General features: G+C 40.0%; 1 protein-coding gene across 2 annotated transcripts in view; it reads right to left on the bottom strand.

Moving 5' to 3' along the window:
- rbfox1 (RNA binding fox-1 homolog 1) overlaps nucleotides 1-18,606 on the bottom strand; it is a 352,975-nt gene that overhangs the window by 198,490 nt on the left and 135,879 nt on the right. Inside the window, exon 2 of one of the 2 annotated variants that reach the window (XM_074657310.1) lies at nucleotides 13,901-13,935. In XM_074657310.1, coding sequence (XP_074513411.1) covers nucleotides 13,901-13,927 — 27 coding nt within the window. In that variant the 5' untranslated portion in view covers nucleotides 13,928-13,935. Of the gene's footprint in view, nucleotides 1-6,021; nucleotides 6,379-13,900; nucleotides 13,936-18,606 lie in introns of those variants that run through there. The other variant, XM_074657311.1, reaches the window with a different exon arrangement.

The raw sequence follows: 18,606 nt of genomic DNA, 5'->3' as shown, positions 1-18,606 counted from the left end.
ATATTATCATTATTATTACATTATTTGTTACTTGTTTATCCTTTATGAGGTAAAAAATTGCAGACGTGTGCAGATGTGGATGGAACCTCTCATTTAGGCATAATCTTTTGTTACATTTCACCAGCTGATTTATTACACCGAGTTGCTTAACGCCATTTATTATATTCCAATGCTACTCCATTTCATTCTTCTGTCATTATGTGGCTGCTAAAACTGTTCTTCTGGATATTTTCTCTATAATATCCTCAAATCAATATCAACAAATGCGAGTCGTCCCTCCAGTGTATGTCACAGCTAAATCTTTCTGACATTTTTATGAAGCGCAGCACCACATCACAAGCAGCAGCCTTCAAATTGAATATTGATTTTAATGATCTCTTCTTTTGGGGCTGCGAGAGTTTTGAATCCTAATAAAGCGTAGAGAAATGTGGCGCATTCTCAATTTCGAGAAAACTTTACACGGAGCCCTTGGGAAATCCAATGGTAATGTGATAGATTTGTTGGCTTCCTCATTCATGAAACAGATTCCAATGAACTTTTTTAAAGCGTGGGGGAATCTTTTTTTGCAAATTTGTTTCGGTGTCTCTGGGGCAGCAGTCTACTTTATGGCGGGGCTGTAATCTCAATTAAATATGAACTCTTCAAATGAAGTGTACTGCTGCATAGAGGATAGGACTTACTAAAAAAAAAAAAAGTATCACGCCTTCTTTCATTAAAGGTGGCCTAATATTTCTCAATTAACATGTTCCCTCTGCCAAAGCCCTGGAGTCAGCAGGCACACAGAAATTATAAGACATCTGAAGGGGAGACTTTCATTAATTATTTTCTTTCTAAAATGTAATTATTATGGGGTGGTTTTATGATGGGTAGACTTCGGTATGATATAGTATATATATAAGATGTTATTTAAGGCGATGTGAAACAATCAGAACCAACCAAGAGACAACAGCGTGAACCTTTGACCCCGACTAAACCATACACCACACAAATTTGCCTCATTGAATACATTTGAATTATTTATAATAGATAGATGTTAACATGTTATGTTTTGTTTTTTTCCAATCCAGAAAGTGTGATGCTCTCGGGGATGGTTGGTTGGATATACAAAGCTTAGGAATTTGACACTGGAGACCAGTGTGAGGTCAGGTTAGGGTAAGTGTCTGCTTTTTCTAACAAAACTGATGATGCATGTCTTGTGCAAGTAACATGTACAGCCTGCTTCAAGTCAGTAAATCTGTGTTGTAGACAAACCGCCATTATTGTCGTGGCACCTCACTTTTAAACCCACAGATAACACTGACATGTATTTACATAATTTGACTTTTTAAAAGCTTTTGCAGAAAATATAATCATCAAATGTCATTAAAATAAAGGCTATGATCTACAAAACTCTAATTCGTCGACAAAATTAAAGGTAGGGTCGACGATGTTGGAAAGCTAGCATAATTTGAAAGTAGCATCGCCTCAGGAGCTTTATTCTGAAATATTTGCAGGACAGTGATGTAGAACATCAGGGCGCCATGAATGAATAACGTACAGGGCTTTAATGTTAGATTTTTACTATTATTTGCAAATGAGCACACATTTCTTAACCTTTGTCTTTCTAAAAGAAATATAAATGACATTTATAATGAAATAGACATTATGAAAGGCAAACTCTATGTAAAAAGAAAGCGCTGACAGCAGCAGCAGCAGAAACGCAGCAGAAACGCAGCTGGTGTGAACACCGGACGTGTAAATCACGCAGCCGCCACGCGCTCCTGACGTTCCCTGTGTGGACGAAGCTTAACACTCTTTCGCTTGTCAAGTTGACTGTAGAGACTTTGGAGGATGGAATAGACAGTGTCTGACGTCTGTCTCCGCTTCTTTGATTGCATTGCCATGCCGGCCTGCCGGCCACACAGTGCATGTGCATCGTTAACTCTCGGGACAGTTAACAGTTAACAGTTAACAGTTCACGCTCATTAGTTGCAAACAGATACATTCCGTTCACCAAAAACATGAGCACGTTCAATGAGCGATGCTCTTTTAGCGCGTTCATTCAATGTACAACACTAGCCCTATGCTTCAAACTAATGATGCTCTAGGTACCTCTGTAGCCTCAATTCTGGACGGGTCAGGGACAGCATGTCAATATACACTTGTTACATGCATAGTGTCTTTTCAAAATAAACTTCCGTCTTCACAGGAAGAAACCACTTTGGTAGGGTTAGGAAAAGATTGTGGATGACGTTATCTTGACTAATGACTCATATGACTACAGAGTGACTAACAAGTCACTAGCGAGTCACGTGACGAACAAGTCATGTGACTAATGACTGATGTGACAAAATCAGTCAACGTTGACTAGTTTCACACGGGATATGAACAGCAGTCTCCTGGGTCAAAGTCTGGTGTTGTCTGACCCATCCGCTACCCCTCCCTACCCGCCCTAAGCGAACTGTCGATATCATTAATTATCATTTTCATAAATCTCCATTTAATCGTCATGTTTTGATCAACATGCCGACTAGGACAGAGAAGGGAGCACTAAAGACCAAGTAGTCTACCTACACAACAGTGAGCTTCCACCATGATGAGCTCTATTAGCTTGGTGCTCCCTGTTGTTTGCTGGCCAAAATTCAACATTTACAGTGTCATTATTAAATGATGCATTTCTTCCAATTATGACAGCAAGAAATTAAGTTTGGTGATTTAAATCATAAGCTAGGAAGTAATTGCTGCTGGGTTTAATCATACTCCACATAGACTTCACCATCCAGACTGGGGAGGTCAGATTCATCTTTCAAAGGGAGGAATGCAACAATTTCACATTATTTTGGACCGTTATTATTACCATAGATAATGCCCATAAAGCTTAAAGACAAACCTTGCTATAGTTGAATATTATATTTCATAATGTACACATATCACAGCCTCCGTCTTAACCTTTAATTCTTCTGAACATGTTTGTAAATTCATATTCTGTAAATCAAAAGAGCAGATTCAGAGGTCTTTTAATTAATGTTTCATTCATTTTATTTATTCATATATATATTTTTTTTTAAGTTTGATAAACAGTTCACTAATTATTTTACAAAAAAGTTGCTTGTTAATGATAATGATAATAATACTAATTATAACAACATTAATAATAATAATTATAATAATAATAATAACTAGAATGGCACTCAGAAAGCGCAGACCTCCGCCAAGGTGCCTGACTTTAAAAACAGATCACAGCTCACAGCTGGCGGTACCGTGTTACAGTGGGCATGTGTTATACACTGTGGTCTTAATGCTCAGGTTGATCGGAATTCTTATAAAAAATTCCTGAATCCGGATCATGATCCGGATCGCCACCAAAATCTAATGGATCGTTCGTTGTGCCACACCCCATCCCTCCAAAAAATGTCATTCAAATCCATCGCGAACGTTTGGAGTAATCCTGCTAACAGACCAACAAACAAACAAACCAACAAACCAACGACGGTGAAAACAAAACCTCCTTCCAAGGCATTTGGCCTTGGCGGAGGTAATAATAACAAAAGCCTTTAGCGTACAGACCCTGTGTCCTCTGCTCCAGCACACCTGAACGAGCTCAATGCTCAGACCTGCTCCAACAGTAAGGGCTGCTGAGTTGCATCAGGTGTGGTCAAAACATAATGTGATGAGTATGTTACGAACTATAGTTGTTGTGTTATTGATTTATTTCCCACTGCTCAGTGCCAATGAACTGATGACGATGACAGCACTGTGTAGCCCACACTCACGTTATGGATTCAGCGTATAGAAAATGAACATAAAAAATGAACACAGACATCGTAGTGAAGCGACAATTTTCTTGTACTTATTTGCTAGCTATTTGGCACTCGGTTAGCGTGTCCCCGTCTCGTGCATCGGCTCGTCCAGATGCTCTCTCCACATTGTTTTTACATTCATACAGGTTGGGCGCAGCGTAAAAAAAGGCCAAATAATGGCAGTGACAACCCTGCCAGTTAGTTTCTTAAAATATTTGAATCATCCGTTACTCGGAAAAACTGCAGCTGAAGTTAAAGGTCCCATATTGTAAAAAGTACAAATTTCATGTCTTTTATATTATAAAGCAGGTTAAGTGCTTTAAAAATACTGTGAAAGTATCAACGGCTCAATATACAGAGAAATACACACAGCCCGTATTCAGAAATTGTGCGTTTGAAACAAGCCGTTAGGATTTCTGTCCATTTGTGATGTCACAAATATACAATATTTAGACCATTACACGACTTTAAACGTAAACATTCTAAATCTGTCCCAGTTCATTTTAAACATAGACCCAAACTGTTGCCACGCAACGCAATTCTGTCGCAATGCTGTCACAATTCTGTTGAAATGCACTAAAACGGAGCATTTCATACAGAGGTTAAATACAGGTATATTAAAGCAGACAGAATGAGAAATATAAAGTGTTTTTTTTAACATTAAAGCATGTAAACATGTTCTAGTAGAAACACAAAATACAAGTATGAACCTGAAAATGAGCATGATATGGGACCTTTAAGTGATTGTCGACAGAGTTTTGATATCCTGCAGTGCTCTCTGCTATGGGCCTGCATGTGCGGGGCAGCACTATTCTACTAAAGAGTAGAGTTTGATAGTTCACGGTAAAACATCATCTGATTGGGTAGAAGCCCCATTGCTCTCCCAGATTGTTTTTTAACACCATCACAAACAATAGTAAGAAGGAAGTCATAGCTTGCGGGTTTACAGTAAAACAAGTAAAAATAAAGACCATGTCATGATTGCAGATGCAGCGTCATCCCTACAACAATCTAATCTAATAACAAGGCAAGATGCACAGATGATCAGAGTGGATATAAACAAACCCGCAAATTAGTCTCTTAACAGAAGAGGCTGATCTTACCATTTACATTAGGCTATAACTGTTAATAAATTAATATAGGTAATGTGAGGAAAATTAATTAAAAAGTAACGTAGCGCAGTTGCACTGGGAGACTTGACACCAATCGTTAGGAGGTGAAACTTTAATTTGACTTCATTTTTGGTAAATAGCTGGAATTATATAGCACTTTCATCCAAATCGATATACAATTTGCCACTCATTCATACACACACTCACTCACCCACTAACAGCTACCATGCTGGCCTTGTAACGTAGGTATAACCCCAAGATATCCAAAATAATATTTGGGCACCAGACAGGAGAATAATCAGAATTTCTACCATGTCACTTTAAAGAAAACTACTAGCCCATTACCTTTGCTACAAAAGACACAAGATAATTAAAACACAACCCATCAATTCATTTGTATCAAATTCAATCTGATTGTATTTAACCCCAAAAATACGTAATCAAATGAAAAATCGGGGTCACACTCAAAACACATTTTACACACAATTTTCCTATTAAATCAAGAATAAACAAACTCAAATAATGAGTCCAACAAGAAAACCAATTATCCTTCAAATCATTAATACATCTCAGAAATCAGAAATCAGAAAACATCCAGTCTCCTGGACCATCAGGAGCAAATTTGGAGTTCAGTGCCTTGCCCATGCATGGACACTTTGTGGACTGGAGGAGCAGGTGAATTGAACCACCAACCTTGTGATTAGTGCTCTACCTCTGCCCTACTACCTCCTGAACCCGATTTGTTCACCACCTCTGATTGTCTGACTGACTGATCGTGCTACTTCATTTTTTATTTTAGTCGTGCTGTACTTCTGATTCCCTAATTAATTTTCTAAAAAGGTCCTAATTCATAGAAAGTGAAATATAGTACGTAACACCTCGGTTTGCATCTGCCGCTGATGGACATCTCTGCTGTCTAAAATGTGTTCACACTCTCAGCTTGCTCCTTTTGCTTAATGCAGCAAACAACAATCTCCTTGCAAAGTAGTTCTGATAATCACAAACAGCTGATTGAACAAAAAGCACATTTACAACAGAGCAAATATACAAAAGGAAGCACTCAAAAAACACATTACAAACAATGTGCACGCACACACACACACAGAGTATTCCACACAGATACAACTTACCCACAGATACATCATCATGATGACTAGACAGCTGAGTGCCTTCCCCCTGCAGCGCCGCAACAGAATCCTCCTTTACTTTAAAACACAAGTTGTGCAACCTATTGCGTATCCCTCGGTCACGGGCTCACCATCAGACCAACTCTTCTTGGATTGGGGAAGACGCTTCTGAGCCTTTTTTTTTTTTTATTTTCCCTTTGACTTCTCTTTCTTCCTCTCCCCGCTCCTTTTGTGTAAAATCCTGCTTAGCCACCACTTCTCAGTGAGTGTGTGTACTTCAGTATGCGCAAGTGTGTGTGTGTGTGTGTGTGTGAGGGAGAAAGATGGAGAGCCTAATGACTAAATCTACTCTATGCAGCAGGAGGCTACGGCATACCACTGCACAATGAAAGCGAAAGATGGAGACAGAAGAAGAGAGAGGTGGATACCCCAAGCACACACACACACACACACACGCAAGTGTACACCCAGCAGAAGTGTTCTTGTAAATAGCTTTTTTGTGCCTGTATTGGCTTTTTTGTGTATATTGTATTGCAAGACTGGATGTTTTTGATGGAAAACAAGCCAGATATGTTAATAAAATAATATTTCCTCATTATATTAATAGAATGTAATCCGGTCTGCTTCACGTTTCCATCAAAATGTATTTCCTGTAGCGTAATAGTTGCATAAATGTAATTTATAGACAGGGTTGGGTGTGCAAACCGTTAGAGGCTGCAATGTCCTATACTACCCCAAATCATTTAAATTTAGGACGATGGTTATAAAGAAACATAGGCTAGAGGGAAGACCCCCAAAAGTGCTTTAACAATGTTTTTTTTATATGAAATGGATTCTTGTATAAAATTATTTTCCTGTAAAAGTGGTTAAATTGACAGATATTGTGAATATATTGATGCATTGAGGAAATACAGTACTAAGATGGAAAAAGCAAGAAAAAAATAGACCAGGGAACGTGTTCCATATTCATACTTTAATATTTTAAGTTCAAATTATTACTTTTGCATCAAGAACATTTATTTACTCCTTAAATTAAAGTTGATACAAAACTTTCAATAACTGGTGTGTAACAGTTTCTCCCTGATTGAAGTGTATGTTTAAGTATCTATCGACTGCAGACATGCCCTTTACCCCCATTTCATGCTTGGAACATGTGATACATTTCTTAATATAGAGCATTGACCTTAGCTGCTACAGTTACATATCATGTATTGCTGGATTTAGCACAACCATACCATTCCAGCAAATCCTGACTGGCTGACAAAGCTACCTAAAAGTAAATGGATACATTCATCATAGACCTTCATATTTGATCTTTCCACTTATTGTACTTATGTGTTCGTAGTAATGTATTTTCTAAATGCATCAATATATTCACATTATGTTTCCTCACACATGTAGAGGCACCCCCTGTCCACTTGCACACCACATTTGGGATCAATCAGAGCTAGCTTTATTAAATTACATGAGTTTTGGTGTACCATCTCCCATTCGGCTTGGCTTTATTTTGCACTTATTTTATTTATGTGGTGTGTCACAATATCTGTCAATTTAACCACTTTTGCAGTAAAATATTTTTATACAAGAATCCATTTCATATTTAGGAGACCGAAGAAAATATAAAAAAAAAAAACATTGTTGTGTTTTGTTCTACCTCAAGATTTTGGGTGTTTTCCTACTTGCTTAATATCTAACCCTACCGTGAGCTATTTCACTTTTTGAACACATTTTCTGACTTTACTCTCATGTTGGCTGTTTTCTTGCGAAATAATGAATAATCGTACCTCTTCAGGTATGTAAAAATCCTTAAAATCAAAGTCTAAATAGCAATAAAAACTCTTTTTTTGTTGAAACGCTCACAATTCTGAACATGAAATCTTGAGTCTTGAAAGCTCACATCAACACTAGTGCCTTGGTGAGGGGTCACAAGTAGACTTTATTTCACGAACCAAAAAGGTCGGGGAAACACTCTCGTAAAGCTTTACCAGAAAAAAAACAGACGTGTGTTAAAACAATGCAGGGGGATGAATGGGATTGTGTTGCTTCAAGTACTGGTGAGACAATGATATATCCAGGAAGTGTGGATTAAGTACAGCAATGAGTTTAAAGGCTTATTAGATGCACAGCATCGTTTCTAATAATATGAAATGAAAGAGGTGGATGTCTTTGTTCATGCATCACTGTTGTCAGTCAACTCACACATTTGTCATGGTCCATCCAAATGCTGACGCTCGGTCAGTGCCCCTCGGCGTCTGGTACTGATGGCCACCCTTTAGCGTCTGTATGAGATGCACCGGGCTTTCATCTAACTCCAATGTAAACCCATCCGCGTCAGTATCAGACGCTCAGAGCAACTGATGTAGAATAAAGAGCGAGAAAGTTCGAGTAGGGTGGGTGAGAGGTGAGGATGCACAGGTCAAACAAACACAGGACTTTAACCCAGGAGACGGCACAACGTGACCCCTGTGAAACCAGCTCAACGTTGATTTCTTTAACCTAGTTTTGTTACATATGTTACATACCCTACTGAATGTCAGTTACATAAAACGCATACTTATTTTTTGGAACAAACATACTTATTTGAACCCAAACCACAATCTTTTCCTAAACCTAACCAAGTTTTGTTGCATACGTAAACCTAAAAACTATGTAAACCTACGTTGTAAGTCTATTTTGAAAAGAGACTGTATGCATGTAACAAACGAGGACTGTATGTTTCCTGTGAACATTGAAGTTTATTTTGAAAAGACGTGTCCAAAACTGATGCTAAGGGGCACCTAGAGCGTCATAGTTTGAAGCGTAGGACCACTGACCATGCGTCAGTATTTGATGAGTTGGGAGTGAGAAAGTGTTTGTATTTCATAGCATGTATTTGTAAGTAAACACACTACGTAGTGAGCAAAAGAAACATACTGAAAACAACAGAACTCTGCAAACTTGAATGCCCGGTTCAGACTACACGATATCAGCCCGATCATAGCCCGACGCGGCCGGCGTAGGGTGTCGACTCGGATCGGGAACGATAAATGAGTGTCGTGTGCGACAATCGATCGTTTTATCTCGTGTAGTATGTCATAGTACACGACAACCGACGCCGCATCTGAGACGCCTCACGATGTCCCGACAGAAAGTCTAGCATGTTTGATTTTTTTGTAAACAGAAGCACATGGCTACTTATTATGCAGAACGATACCATCGGACCTTCCCAGCGCAACTGCTGCTGGACCTCGCGGTAGGATATTCAATCTAGGTTGTGTCGGAGTAAAAAAACTCCACCGCCGTTGCGTCTTTGCGTCTTTGCGCATGGAGCATAACGTTGCGCACCCGCTTTCGCTTCTCCCTGTGAATTCTATTTTTACTGTTTTCTCCTGGAGCCTCGTGGGCCCTGGTAAGCCCGTATATTAAGACGGCGGTGCCAGGAGAGCGTGTTTTGTCAGAACAGGGAATCGACGTGTAGTCTGTCATGTGTCGCGGCCAAGTTACGATAAGAATTTCTGACTGTCAATTGTCTAATCTGACAGAGTGACCATCGTAACCGTCAAAAATATCGTGTAGTCTGATCCCGGCATAAGAGAACAAAAGTGATTACCAATCCTACACATGGCAACGCAGCATGGCAGCAGAGGAAAACACCGCTATGACCATCGACTACATCCGATCCTACCAACAACCCATATCACACCACTGTATGCATGAAAGCCTTTTTTCCCTTCAACCCTCAGCTTCCCTGACACTAGCAGAATTTGTTTCTTGTTAGGGGGGCCCTAGGCAATAGACGACCTTTTGGTTAATGGTAAAGTCTGCACTTCCTTTATCAGCCTGGCTTTAATGGCAAATGCAGTTATACAGTTATTTGAGCTCCAGAACATCTGAGTGTAATCGCTTTGATCCTAGGGTTTATGGTGTGTTCATGTTCAACATACTGTAGGTTCGATGTTGTGCAGAGGTCGGCACAGAAAACATTTATATTAAAAAATAGCGCTGGTTTGGAGGTAAATTCATGTGCTCCCTTGGAAAAAATAACCTATGCTATAAGAGGTAGCCCACAGCTTTTCTATAGGATATAGGATCCATAGATCACTTGTATAGAATCTTCTTAACCTAACCTTTCTATGGTATTTACTTAATTATTAATTATTATTTTCTATGTGTTGTTTTCTTTTTTTTTTACATTTATTTAATTAATTAATTTATTTATTTATTTAAGGTTTCTATCTTACTACCATTAATTATATTACTGTAGTACTTATTACTTTTAATTCTAACTAACTAATTAAATTATTTTAAACATTATTTTCATGTTATTTTTTCTGTAACTTTACCTCTAGGGTTCCTAAGAAGGCTGGACCTGTCTCTGTGTGGGAGTGGGAAGTGATGTGTTTTTGTGTGTGTATATATGTATGTACATATTAAATGTTAAATGTAAGATATCATTTTTTTGTTGTATTATGGCACCGGTGTTATGTTTTGTTATGTTTGTTATGCTATGTTTGGAAAAAAAGAATAAAAAGAATTTTCCCCCCAAAATAATAGCACTGGTTTGGGTTGCAAAACAGCCATAGTTTCAAAATCCATTAGTCTAGCACATTTTCTAAAATGGCATCACGTGTTTCTAAATGGGTTTCATGTGTCACGTAGGGTTATGGAAATTATTTGACATATCAGCCCCTTGACCCTAAAAAGAAAATGAGAAATACTGAACTGAAATAGTTCACGTGTGCGTGTATGGGTGTGATTAGTGATAGAAGAATCTGCTGTGATACAAAACTGTGTGTGTGTGTGTGTGTATGTGTGTGTGTGTGTGTGTGTGTGTGTGTGTGCATGTGTGTGTGTGTTAAAAAAAAAAAATAGCCCAAAGGCCAAATAACCAAACAGAAAAAAAAAGTCCAGATTCCAGATCCAATCTGAGAGTGTAATCTATTTGCTTCTCATTTCCCCATTATCCTGAAGGAAATACTTGTTCATTTCTTTATGGCTATGGACAATTAAAAAGAAATGAAATTGGCTGGTAGCTGTGTGTAGAGGGGATTGCAATAAGATGCCATGACATGAATAATAACACTATGGCTGGAAGTTTATTTTTAGACTCAAAATGTGCCCACAACTTAATGAGAGTTATGCTGCATGGCATTAAAAGCCAACACGGGGCTGTACTCACTGTTGCTGTAACTGCATTTTATTTATTTTTTAGGTTTATGGTTGGTTATTGGAAAACACTTTTTGCTTAACCCAGCGATAAAATACCGAACTAGACTCAAAATCCCATGAGACAAGAAGACAGCGAAGAGGGCGAGAGCTCTGACTCATTAAGTGTGGATATGAGCTAGCACTACTCAATCTACAAGTTTTATAATGAGGCTCCCAGCTCGCTGCTATTCTCCAGTCTCTTGTCGAGTCAGTAATGAGACCAAAACATGCTCATCATACAGATGCCTCGTACGTACCGCTTAAATCAAAGCATTCATTCATAAGTGTCTGAGGCGTGCGTGGAAACATATGCACACATAAACTACAAAGAGGACTACACAGCCTGTAATCTGAACAATCTGGGATATGACATACTGCAAATAAACTACTCCTGAAGGGCAGAGATTAATAGACTTGTCAAATATACTGCATGTTAATGTTAGTGTATCAATAGGTTATTTATTTAAAAAGTCACAGGAAACTCACAATTGTGACTTTGTAACTAAATAGATGTCAATTATGTTGGTGGTCTCGCCATTATCTTTTAAAAATGTGGAGCGGTGTGGAGAGGTGGTAGTGTTGCTCTGGCTCTATCTGGTTGGCGTGGAGAGGAGGTCGTGTTGCTTGGGCTCTACTGCTTTGGCGTGGAGAGGAGGTCATGTTGCTCTGGCTCTATCTATCTGGTGTGGAGAGGAGGTCGTGTTGCTCTGGCTCTATCTATCTGGTGTGGAGAGGAGGTCATGTTGCTCTGGCTCTATCTATCTGGTGTGGAGAGGAGGTCGTGTTGCTCTGGCTCTATCTATCTGGTGTGGAGAGGAGGTCGTGTTGCTCTGGCTCTATCGGTTTGGCGTGGAGAGGAGGTCGTGTTGCTCTGGCTCTATCTGTTTGGCGACGCTTGGAAGCTGCTTGACATCCTCCTGGATCCACCTTCTCACATATGTTCACATTACATGTATTATTTTTTCATCATATGGATTATCTATGTTGTATTTTCATGATATTGTTACTCTGTACACACAACATTTATTGTACTTATTGTCCATCCTGGAAGGGAGATCCCTCATCTGTTACTCTTCCTGAGGTTTCTTCCATTTTTTCTCCTTGTTAAGTTTTTTTTTTTTTGGTTAAGTTTTTTCTTATCCGATGAGAGGGTCGTATTGTAAAGGACAGAGGGTGTTGTATACTGTACGGATTGTAAAGGCAAATTTGTGATGTGATTTTGGGCTATACAAATAAAATTGACTTGACTTGACTTGACTGTCCGTGCGCTCAAGACCAAACCCTTGCACTCGTCGTTGCACTCGTCGTTGCACTCGTCGTTGCACTCGTCGTTGCACTTGCCTAAATAAAATATGGCCCATCGGGTCGAGGACGGCAGAAAAAAAAAGAAAGGGTAACCAAAAATAATCCATATCCGTTTAAGTGTACGCTATATTTAAAATATTTTCACCACTTTATCTTGCCGTCAGACAGCCCTTTCCTTCTCCTTTCTGATGGGGACCTGAACTGAAAGTGAAACTGTTCTATGCTCTCTCCAAAGCAAGCAGGCTCAGTTGACAAAAGCCGTAGCATATAGATAGGTTTCACTTTCAGTTAAATTCGCCGTGGGAAAATATTCTAAATATAGCCTAAACTTAAACACATATAAATTTTTCTTTTAGGTGGCTATATACTATATACTATATACAATATAGAGTGATATTGTGGTTTTAGCTGACGTGTGTCGCCTCACTGTTTTGATCGATGCTCGTTCATGTCTATGTAGAGCGAGCACAAGCGCGAGCAACAGGACGCTGACTGTCGTTGACTTAACGGCTTAACTTAACGGTGTCGCTGTTAACAAGCAATTTCTGATTCTTACATAGAGCCCCTTTAATGCCTAATCAAGAAGATTTGTTGCCTAAACTTAACCAGGTAGTTTTGTTGCATAAGTAAACATAGAGCAAACCTACATTGGAAGTTTATTTTTGAAAAGACACTATGTATGTAACGAGCGGAACCTGACACGCCGTCCCTGACATGTCCAAAACTGAATATATAGAGGGGTACCTAGAGAGTCATAGTTTGAAGCGTAGGGCCACTGACCAAGCGTCGGTATTTGAGGAGTCAGGAGTGAGAATGTGTTGTGTTGGCTGTAGTCAGAAGAGTGCTTTTTTGCACCCTTAACAACACTCAACAGTGATGTCACAGCTGTACATTGTGAAGGCAAAGTGAGAAGTTAAATCGCTGGAGGTCGGCAAAAACAAGATTTTCAGGGGGTGTTGAGTCACTCTTTAAACGTTCTCTCTCAATGCTGCGAATACGGTACACACACACTGAAATAGAGCACTTGTTTTTTTCATTCCTTGGGTGTTGAACGGGTCTGATGTCAAATGTATATGCTATGCATGAGCTGGCAATCTTTGCCATGTGGGATTGATGTTTCAATGGATTTTATTGATTATTTCCCTCTTATTGAAACACAATACCTGGCTTCCTGAAGTCTGTTCACATACATATTCACACAAACACACGCAGTACAAGCAAATAAATCTCGCTCATATATATGAAGGCATTTCTGTATCAAACACATGAGCACTTGCACACAGAAGGGGTGTTTGTTTGTGTATAATCAAGTGTGTAGCTGTGTGAAAGATTATGTGGAAATACGTAGGTGTTTTTCTTACAAATACACCTTCATACAGGCAGGACTTACCCTCAGCTGCTCTTGCTCACAGCTCATTAGTTGGCCTGAAATGTACAAGAGAAGAAACAATTAGCTGTTGACTCTGAAGTGCCCGTAATCCTTAAAAGCCTTCTTCAGCAGCCGCTGCCACGGACCAGCACAACCGTATTACATTATCCAAACTCATTCCTGATCAAGGCGATGGAAGCTAAGGGTAAACTGATCTGTAAAAAGACTTTAATCTAACGATTAAGACACATTCAATTCATTAATGGAAAGTGTCGGTTTCACAAGCCTGAGAGAGAAAATAAAGTAAGTCAGCTAACACAACATTTGCATCCCGGAAAATATAGCTTCATTAGCCAGCTGTTCGCTAAACCCCTCCTCCGAACATCGATTGTCCGATCGTATCTTAGCGACCGCAACTCGGCGCTGCGGAGGCCTTTCCCTTTTCCCAGTTTGTACCGGCTCAATTCCTCTCCTTGACTCCTCTCCTCTCCTTGCGTCTTAGTCCCGCCCGCGGGAGATGCGAGCGGAGGAAGCGAGGAAGAGACGCGAGGAGAGAGGAGGCGAGGAAATATGTTTTTGGAGACATGAGACATCCTTTTCTGATGAAAGCAGCAGCTGATCACAGCTGGATCAGCTGTCAATCGGCTTTAACAGCTGTTTATGTCTGAACTGATCTAATGCTAATAAAGACACACAGTCCTCACTGGAAGAGCAGCAGTGTTTTCTCTCTGTAACCTGTTACCAGTTTAACAAACTGTCTGTATTTATACTGTGGACTGTGTCCTGCTTAGAGGACCAGGAACCATTTCAGGCATAATGCACAATGGGGCACAATGCCTTTGTATGTTTTATTCATTATTAGCGTCTGTATTTATTGGTATTCTAACACTAGAAAGGATTTATTAAGCCGAATGTTTCAGGGAAAATTTAAATGATGGAACTCCTATCAAACCCGACGCTCAGGAATTATCAGCGTCACATGTGACTGAATGGAAATGACCATAAATGATGTAAAAAGCTGTAAAAGACAGACCCTCCTTCTCTCTCTGACTTTAATGGTATCCTTAATAAAAGTTAATGGGGGAAATAACAGATCATGAAAAGAAAAATATTTCTAATAATCGAAGAAAGTTGTTTGACGTTTGTTCGTTGTCATGTCTTATAAAGCTCCTTCAGCCGCGGTGTGTGAAGCAGAGATACCGCAGGTCCTTCTGGAACACTATACCATCAACATGGTCCGTTTGTTATTCGGACTTACTATTAACACAGATGGTGAATCAGAAGACAACTAAACTATAAAACTTTTAATCTGTGATGTTGACATGTATCAGATCAGTCCAATCGGCTGCAATCAGTGATATCCAATACTGATATCCAATAAGGGGGCGTGTCGGTCGGTAAAAGACTTCCGCAAAGGATACATCGGTGTATCCTCGCTTACGGCTCCTCTGACAAGCCTCCTCGCTCCTCGATGCTCAAGATGCATTTTAGTAATTGGAATGTCCTCCAAGATGGAGCGCTGAGATCGATTTCCGGGTCACAAGCCGGAGGATCGAGGAGACGAGGAGGCAAAAAATTAGATGCAGCTCTGGTCTGTCGAGCTTTGGATATCTCAACACAACAAAGAGGTGTGCATGGAGTAAGAGCGATACTTACGCTTCGTCCACACTGGAAACGTCGGGAGCGTGTGACGGCTGCGTGATTCACTTGTCGGGTGTTCACACCAGCTGCGTTTCAGCTGCGTGTCAGCCACACTGCCTGCGCATGTCTCACGCACGCCTATTTTTGACGTGAGCCGCGCGGTTCACAGCAACAGCCAGTGAAAATGATCTATTGACTGTATATGTACATCATACAAGCAACATTACTACAGTTTTGACGTATATCTGTAGAATATGTCACGGACATGAAAAAAAGTAAAGACTTATTTTTAAATAAACACTTCCTGCTTTCATTTCAAAATAAAAGCCCTCAAGTTTTTTTTCTGTGGACAGAATTCCTTCATTTGTTAACATGAGGCTTTTATTCTGAAATATGTGCAGGACAGTGCTGTAGAACATACAGTGACTTGCACGGTTCCATGAAAGAATAAAGTACGGGGTTTAAATCAACACTTCCTGCTTTCATTTAAAAATAAAAGCCCTCAAGTTTTTTTTCTGTGGACAAAATTCCTTCATTTGTCAACACAAGGCTTTTATTCTGAAATATGTGCCGGACAGTGTTGTAGAACATGCAGTGACTTGGAGAGCTCCATGAATGAATATAGTACGGGATTTTAATTATGGATTATTACTATTATTTACAAATGACCACATGTTTCTTAACCTTTCTCTGTCTAGAAGAAATATTAATGATATTTATAATGAAATGAAATGGCCATGATGAAAGGCAACCTCAATGTAGAAAGAAAGGGCTGACAGCAGCAGCAGCAGAAACGCAGCAGACACGCAGCTGAAACGCAGCGAGTGTGAACAAAAGACGCGTGAATCACGCTGCCACTACGCGACTCAGCCATCACACGCTCCTGACGTTCCCAGTGTGGACGAAGCGTTAGTCCAAAGTGTTTTCAGATTTGTGTATTTCTGCTGTACAAGTGGTAAGGTAACACAAGAGCATAGGTCAGGAGTAATCAGAAGCATCCTATTAGGACCATCCATACCAAAGTCCTTGGCAATCTGTTCTGTAGTTGATTTTTTTCCCTTTGACATAAATGGAAGCCATTTCACTGACACCACCTTAGAAAAGTTTGGAGTAATTTTCTTCAGTCTTGCCAAAATCAAACTTATCTCTTCCTGCCACTTGGGGCCATAAAAACAGTGAAGTTGCTTAGATCAGCTCTCTTGTTCCCCCAGTCTCTACCCTGTGTTCCTCTCTCAGATGTACATAAACCCACTACTACATCCACTGACCTCCTTAATCTCTACATGGAACCAACCTCTCTCCTTTGTTCATCATTGCCTTTCCTTTTCTCTTGCTCTCTTTTACACCTCCCTCATTGGTTTTGCCTATTGGAGGGGAGGGGAATGGGGGGTTGCTGTGATTTCCATAGCATCAGCATTGATTTGGGAGAGAAAGGATAACCCTGCAGAGGATTATGAAGGGAGAGATAATGGGAGGAAAAAAGGACGGGGGAGAAAATTGTTCTGATTGTATGCTGATGCTTTTCTGTGTGACCCCCAGAGAGACGTGTTTCTGCATCACATTAACCCAGGACTAACTAGAGGGAAAGACAGAGAGAACTAGTAATGTAGTTTTAACATTTGTTTTATGTGTTTCCTCATTATATCAACTGAAGGGAAGAGGTGGGGGAATGTGATGCTAACATACTGCTGCATCAATAAACTTTTTTATTTCTTGTTGATGTATAACAGGGGAGACAAAACAAGACACGATGCAACACGTCTAGCCATCACATTTTGGTCCTTGTCAAAGTCGCTCACATCCTTACGCTTGCACATTTTTTCTGCTTCCAACACAAAGTTCAAAGTTCAAAATGTTCACTTGCTGCCTAATATATCCCACCCACTGCCAGGTGCCATTGTAACAAGATAGTCAATGTTATTCACTTCACCTGTCAGTGGTCTTAATGTTATGGCTGATCGGTGTTTATATATATCTATATATACAGTATAGAGTTCTGTAGTTCTTAAGATGGGGGGTGGGGTGTATTAGAGAGGGTGCAGGGCCATAGTTGTGTGTATATGTAGAGGAGCAGTTTAATTTTTTTACCTGGCATCATTTTCTTTTCCAGATATGCAATGTTAAACTGGCACGCTGGTCATAGGTAGCTACAACGTATCTCAATAAGTAAGAAGTGCTTATATCTGGGGTGACCCCGAATGGTCGACTATTCAACGCTTTGATCTAAGTAGCCTGATTCGACCACCAAAATCCCAGTCGAATTAGGGCAGAAAGTTCCATTTCCAACCGCAAAAAGCAAGGCGGCAGTAAGTCCATCGATCTCCTCCGCTCTGTTTCAGTACTACGGACAGCGCCGCACCCACACACCACAAACAATGCTGCTCCCTCATGGCCTGGAGAAATTGATGTCCTATTATAAAATAAATTCTTATGCCAAGTGCATTTGTCACAAATAAAATCCAGTGGTTATATTTCTTTTCAAGTTGTATAAAAATATGTTTGTTAATTGTTAATTCAATTCCATCCATATTCTCAGACTTTCATTCCATGTCCTCAAGTTGTATTCACTCTTTCATTCAAGTAACTAGCAACCAGACTGCCGCAGGAATAGCTTACTTTGCTTAGAGCATGTGACATTTTTTCACCTTGGTGCTTGCCGTAGCTCTGCAAGCCCCAATTGACTCGCTTCTGAAATTGTGCAGTTCCTCTAGAGAGAGAGAGAGAGAGAGAGAGAGAGAGAGAGAGCAGTGAGCACAACCTCGCCATCGAGAGAGGCCGGTTACAGGCAGACCTGGCTTCCTAAAGGGGACAGACTGTGCACCCACTGCACACAACATGAGGTGGAAACCGAGCTGCACTTGTTAACTATACACGCCAACTGTACCAAGACATCAGACAGATTACGAAGACATTTCGGAAACATGACTAATAACAAAAAAAATGTCCATACCTGCTGGGTGAAATACAGCAATGTGTGAACACAGCAGCAGCAGCACAGAGATGTCGTGACAGGAAAAGGGCAAACAATGGAATAAAACCACCATGAAGACTATGAATCATCTGCGTATTCCTGCACTGACCATCTG

The sequence above is a fragment of the Sebastes fasciatus genome, chromosome 13, assembly GCF_043250625.1.
Source record: "Sebastes fasciatus isolate fSebFas1 chromosome 13, fSebFas1.pri, whole genome shotgun sequence".
In the NCBI taxonomy this organism is placed as follows: domain Eukaryota; kingdom Metazoa; phylum Chordata; class Actinopteri; order Perciformes; family Sebastidae; genus Sebastes; species Sebastes fasciatus.
This window is presented reverse-complemented; position numbering and strand designations above follow the sequence as displayed.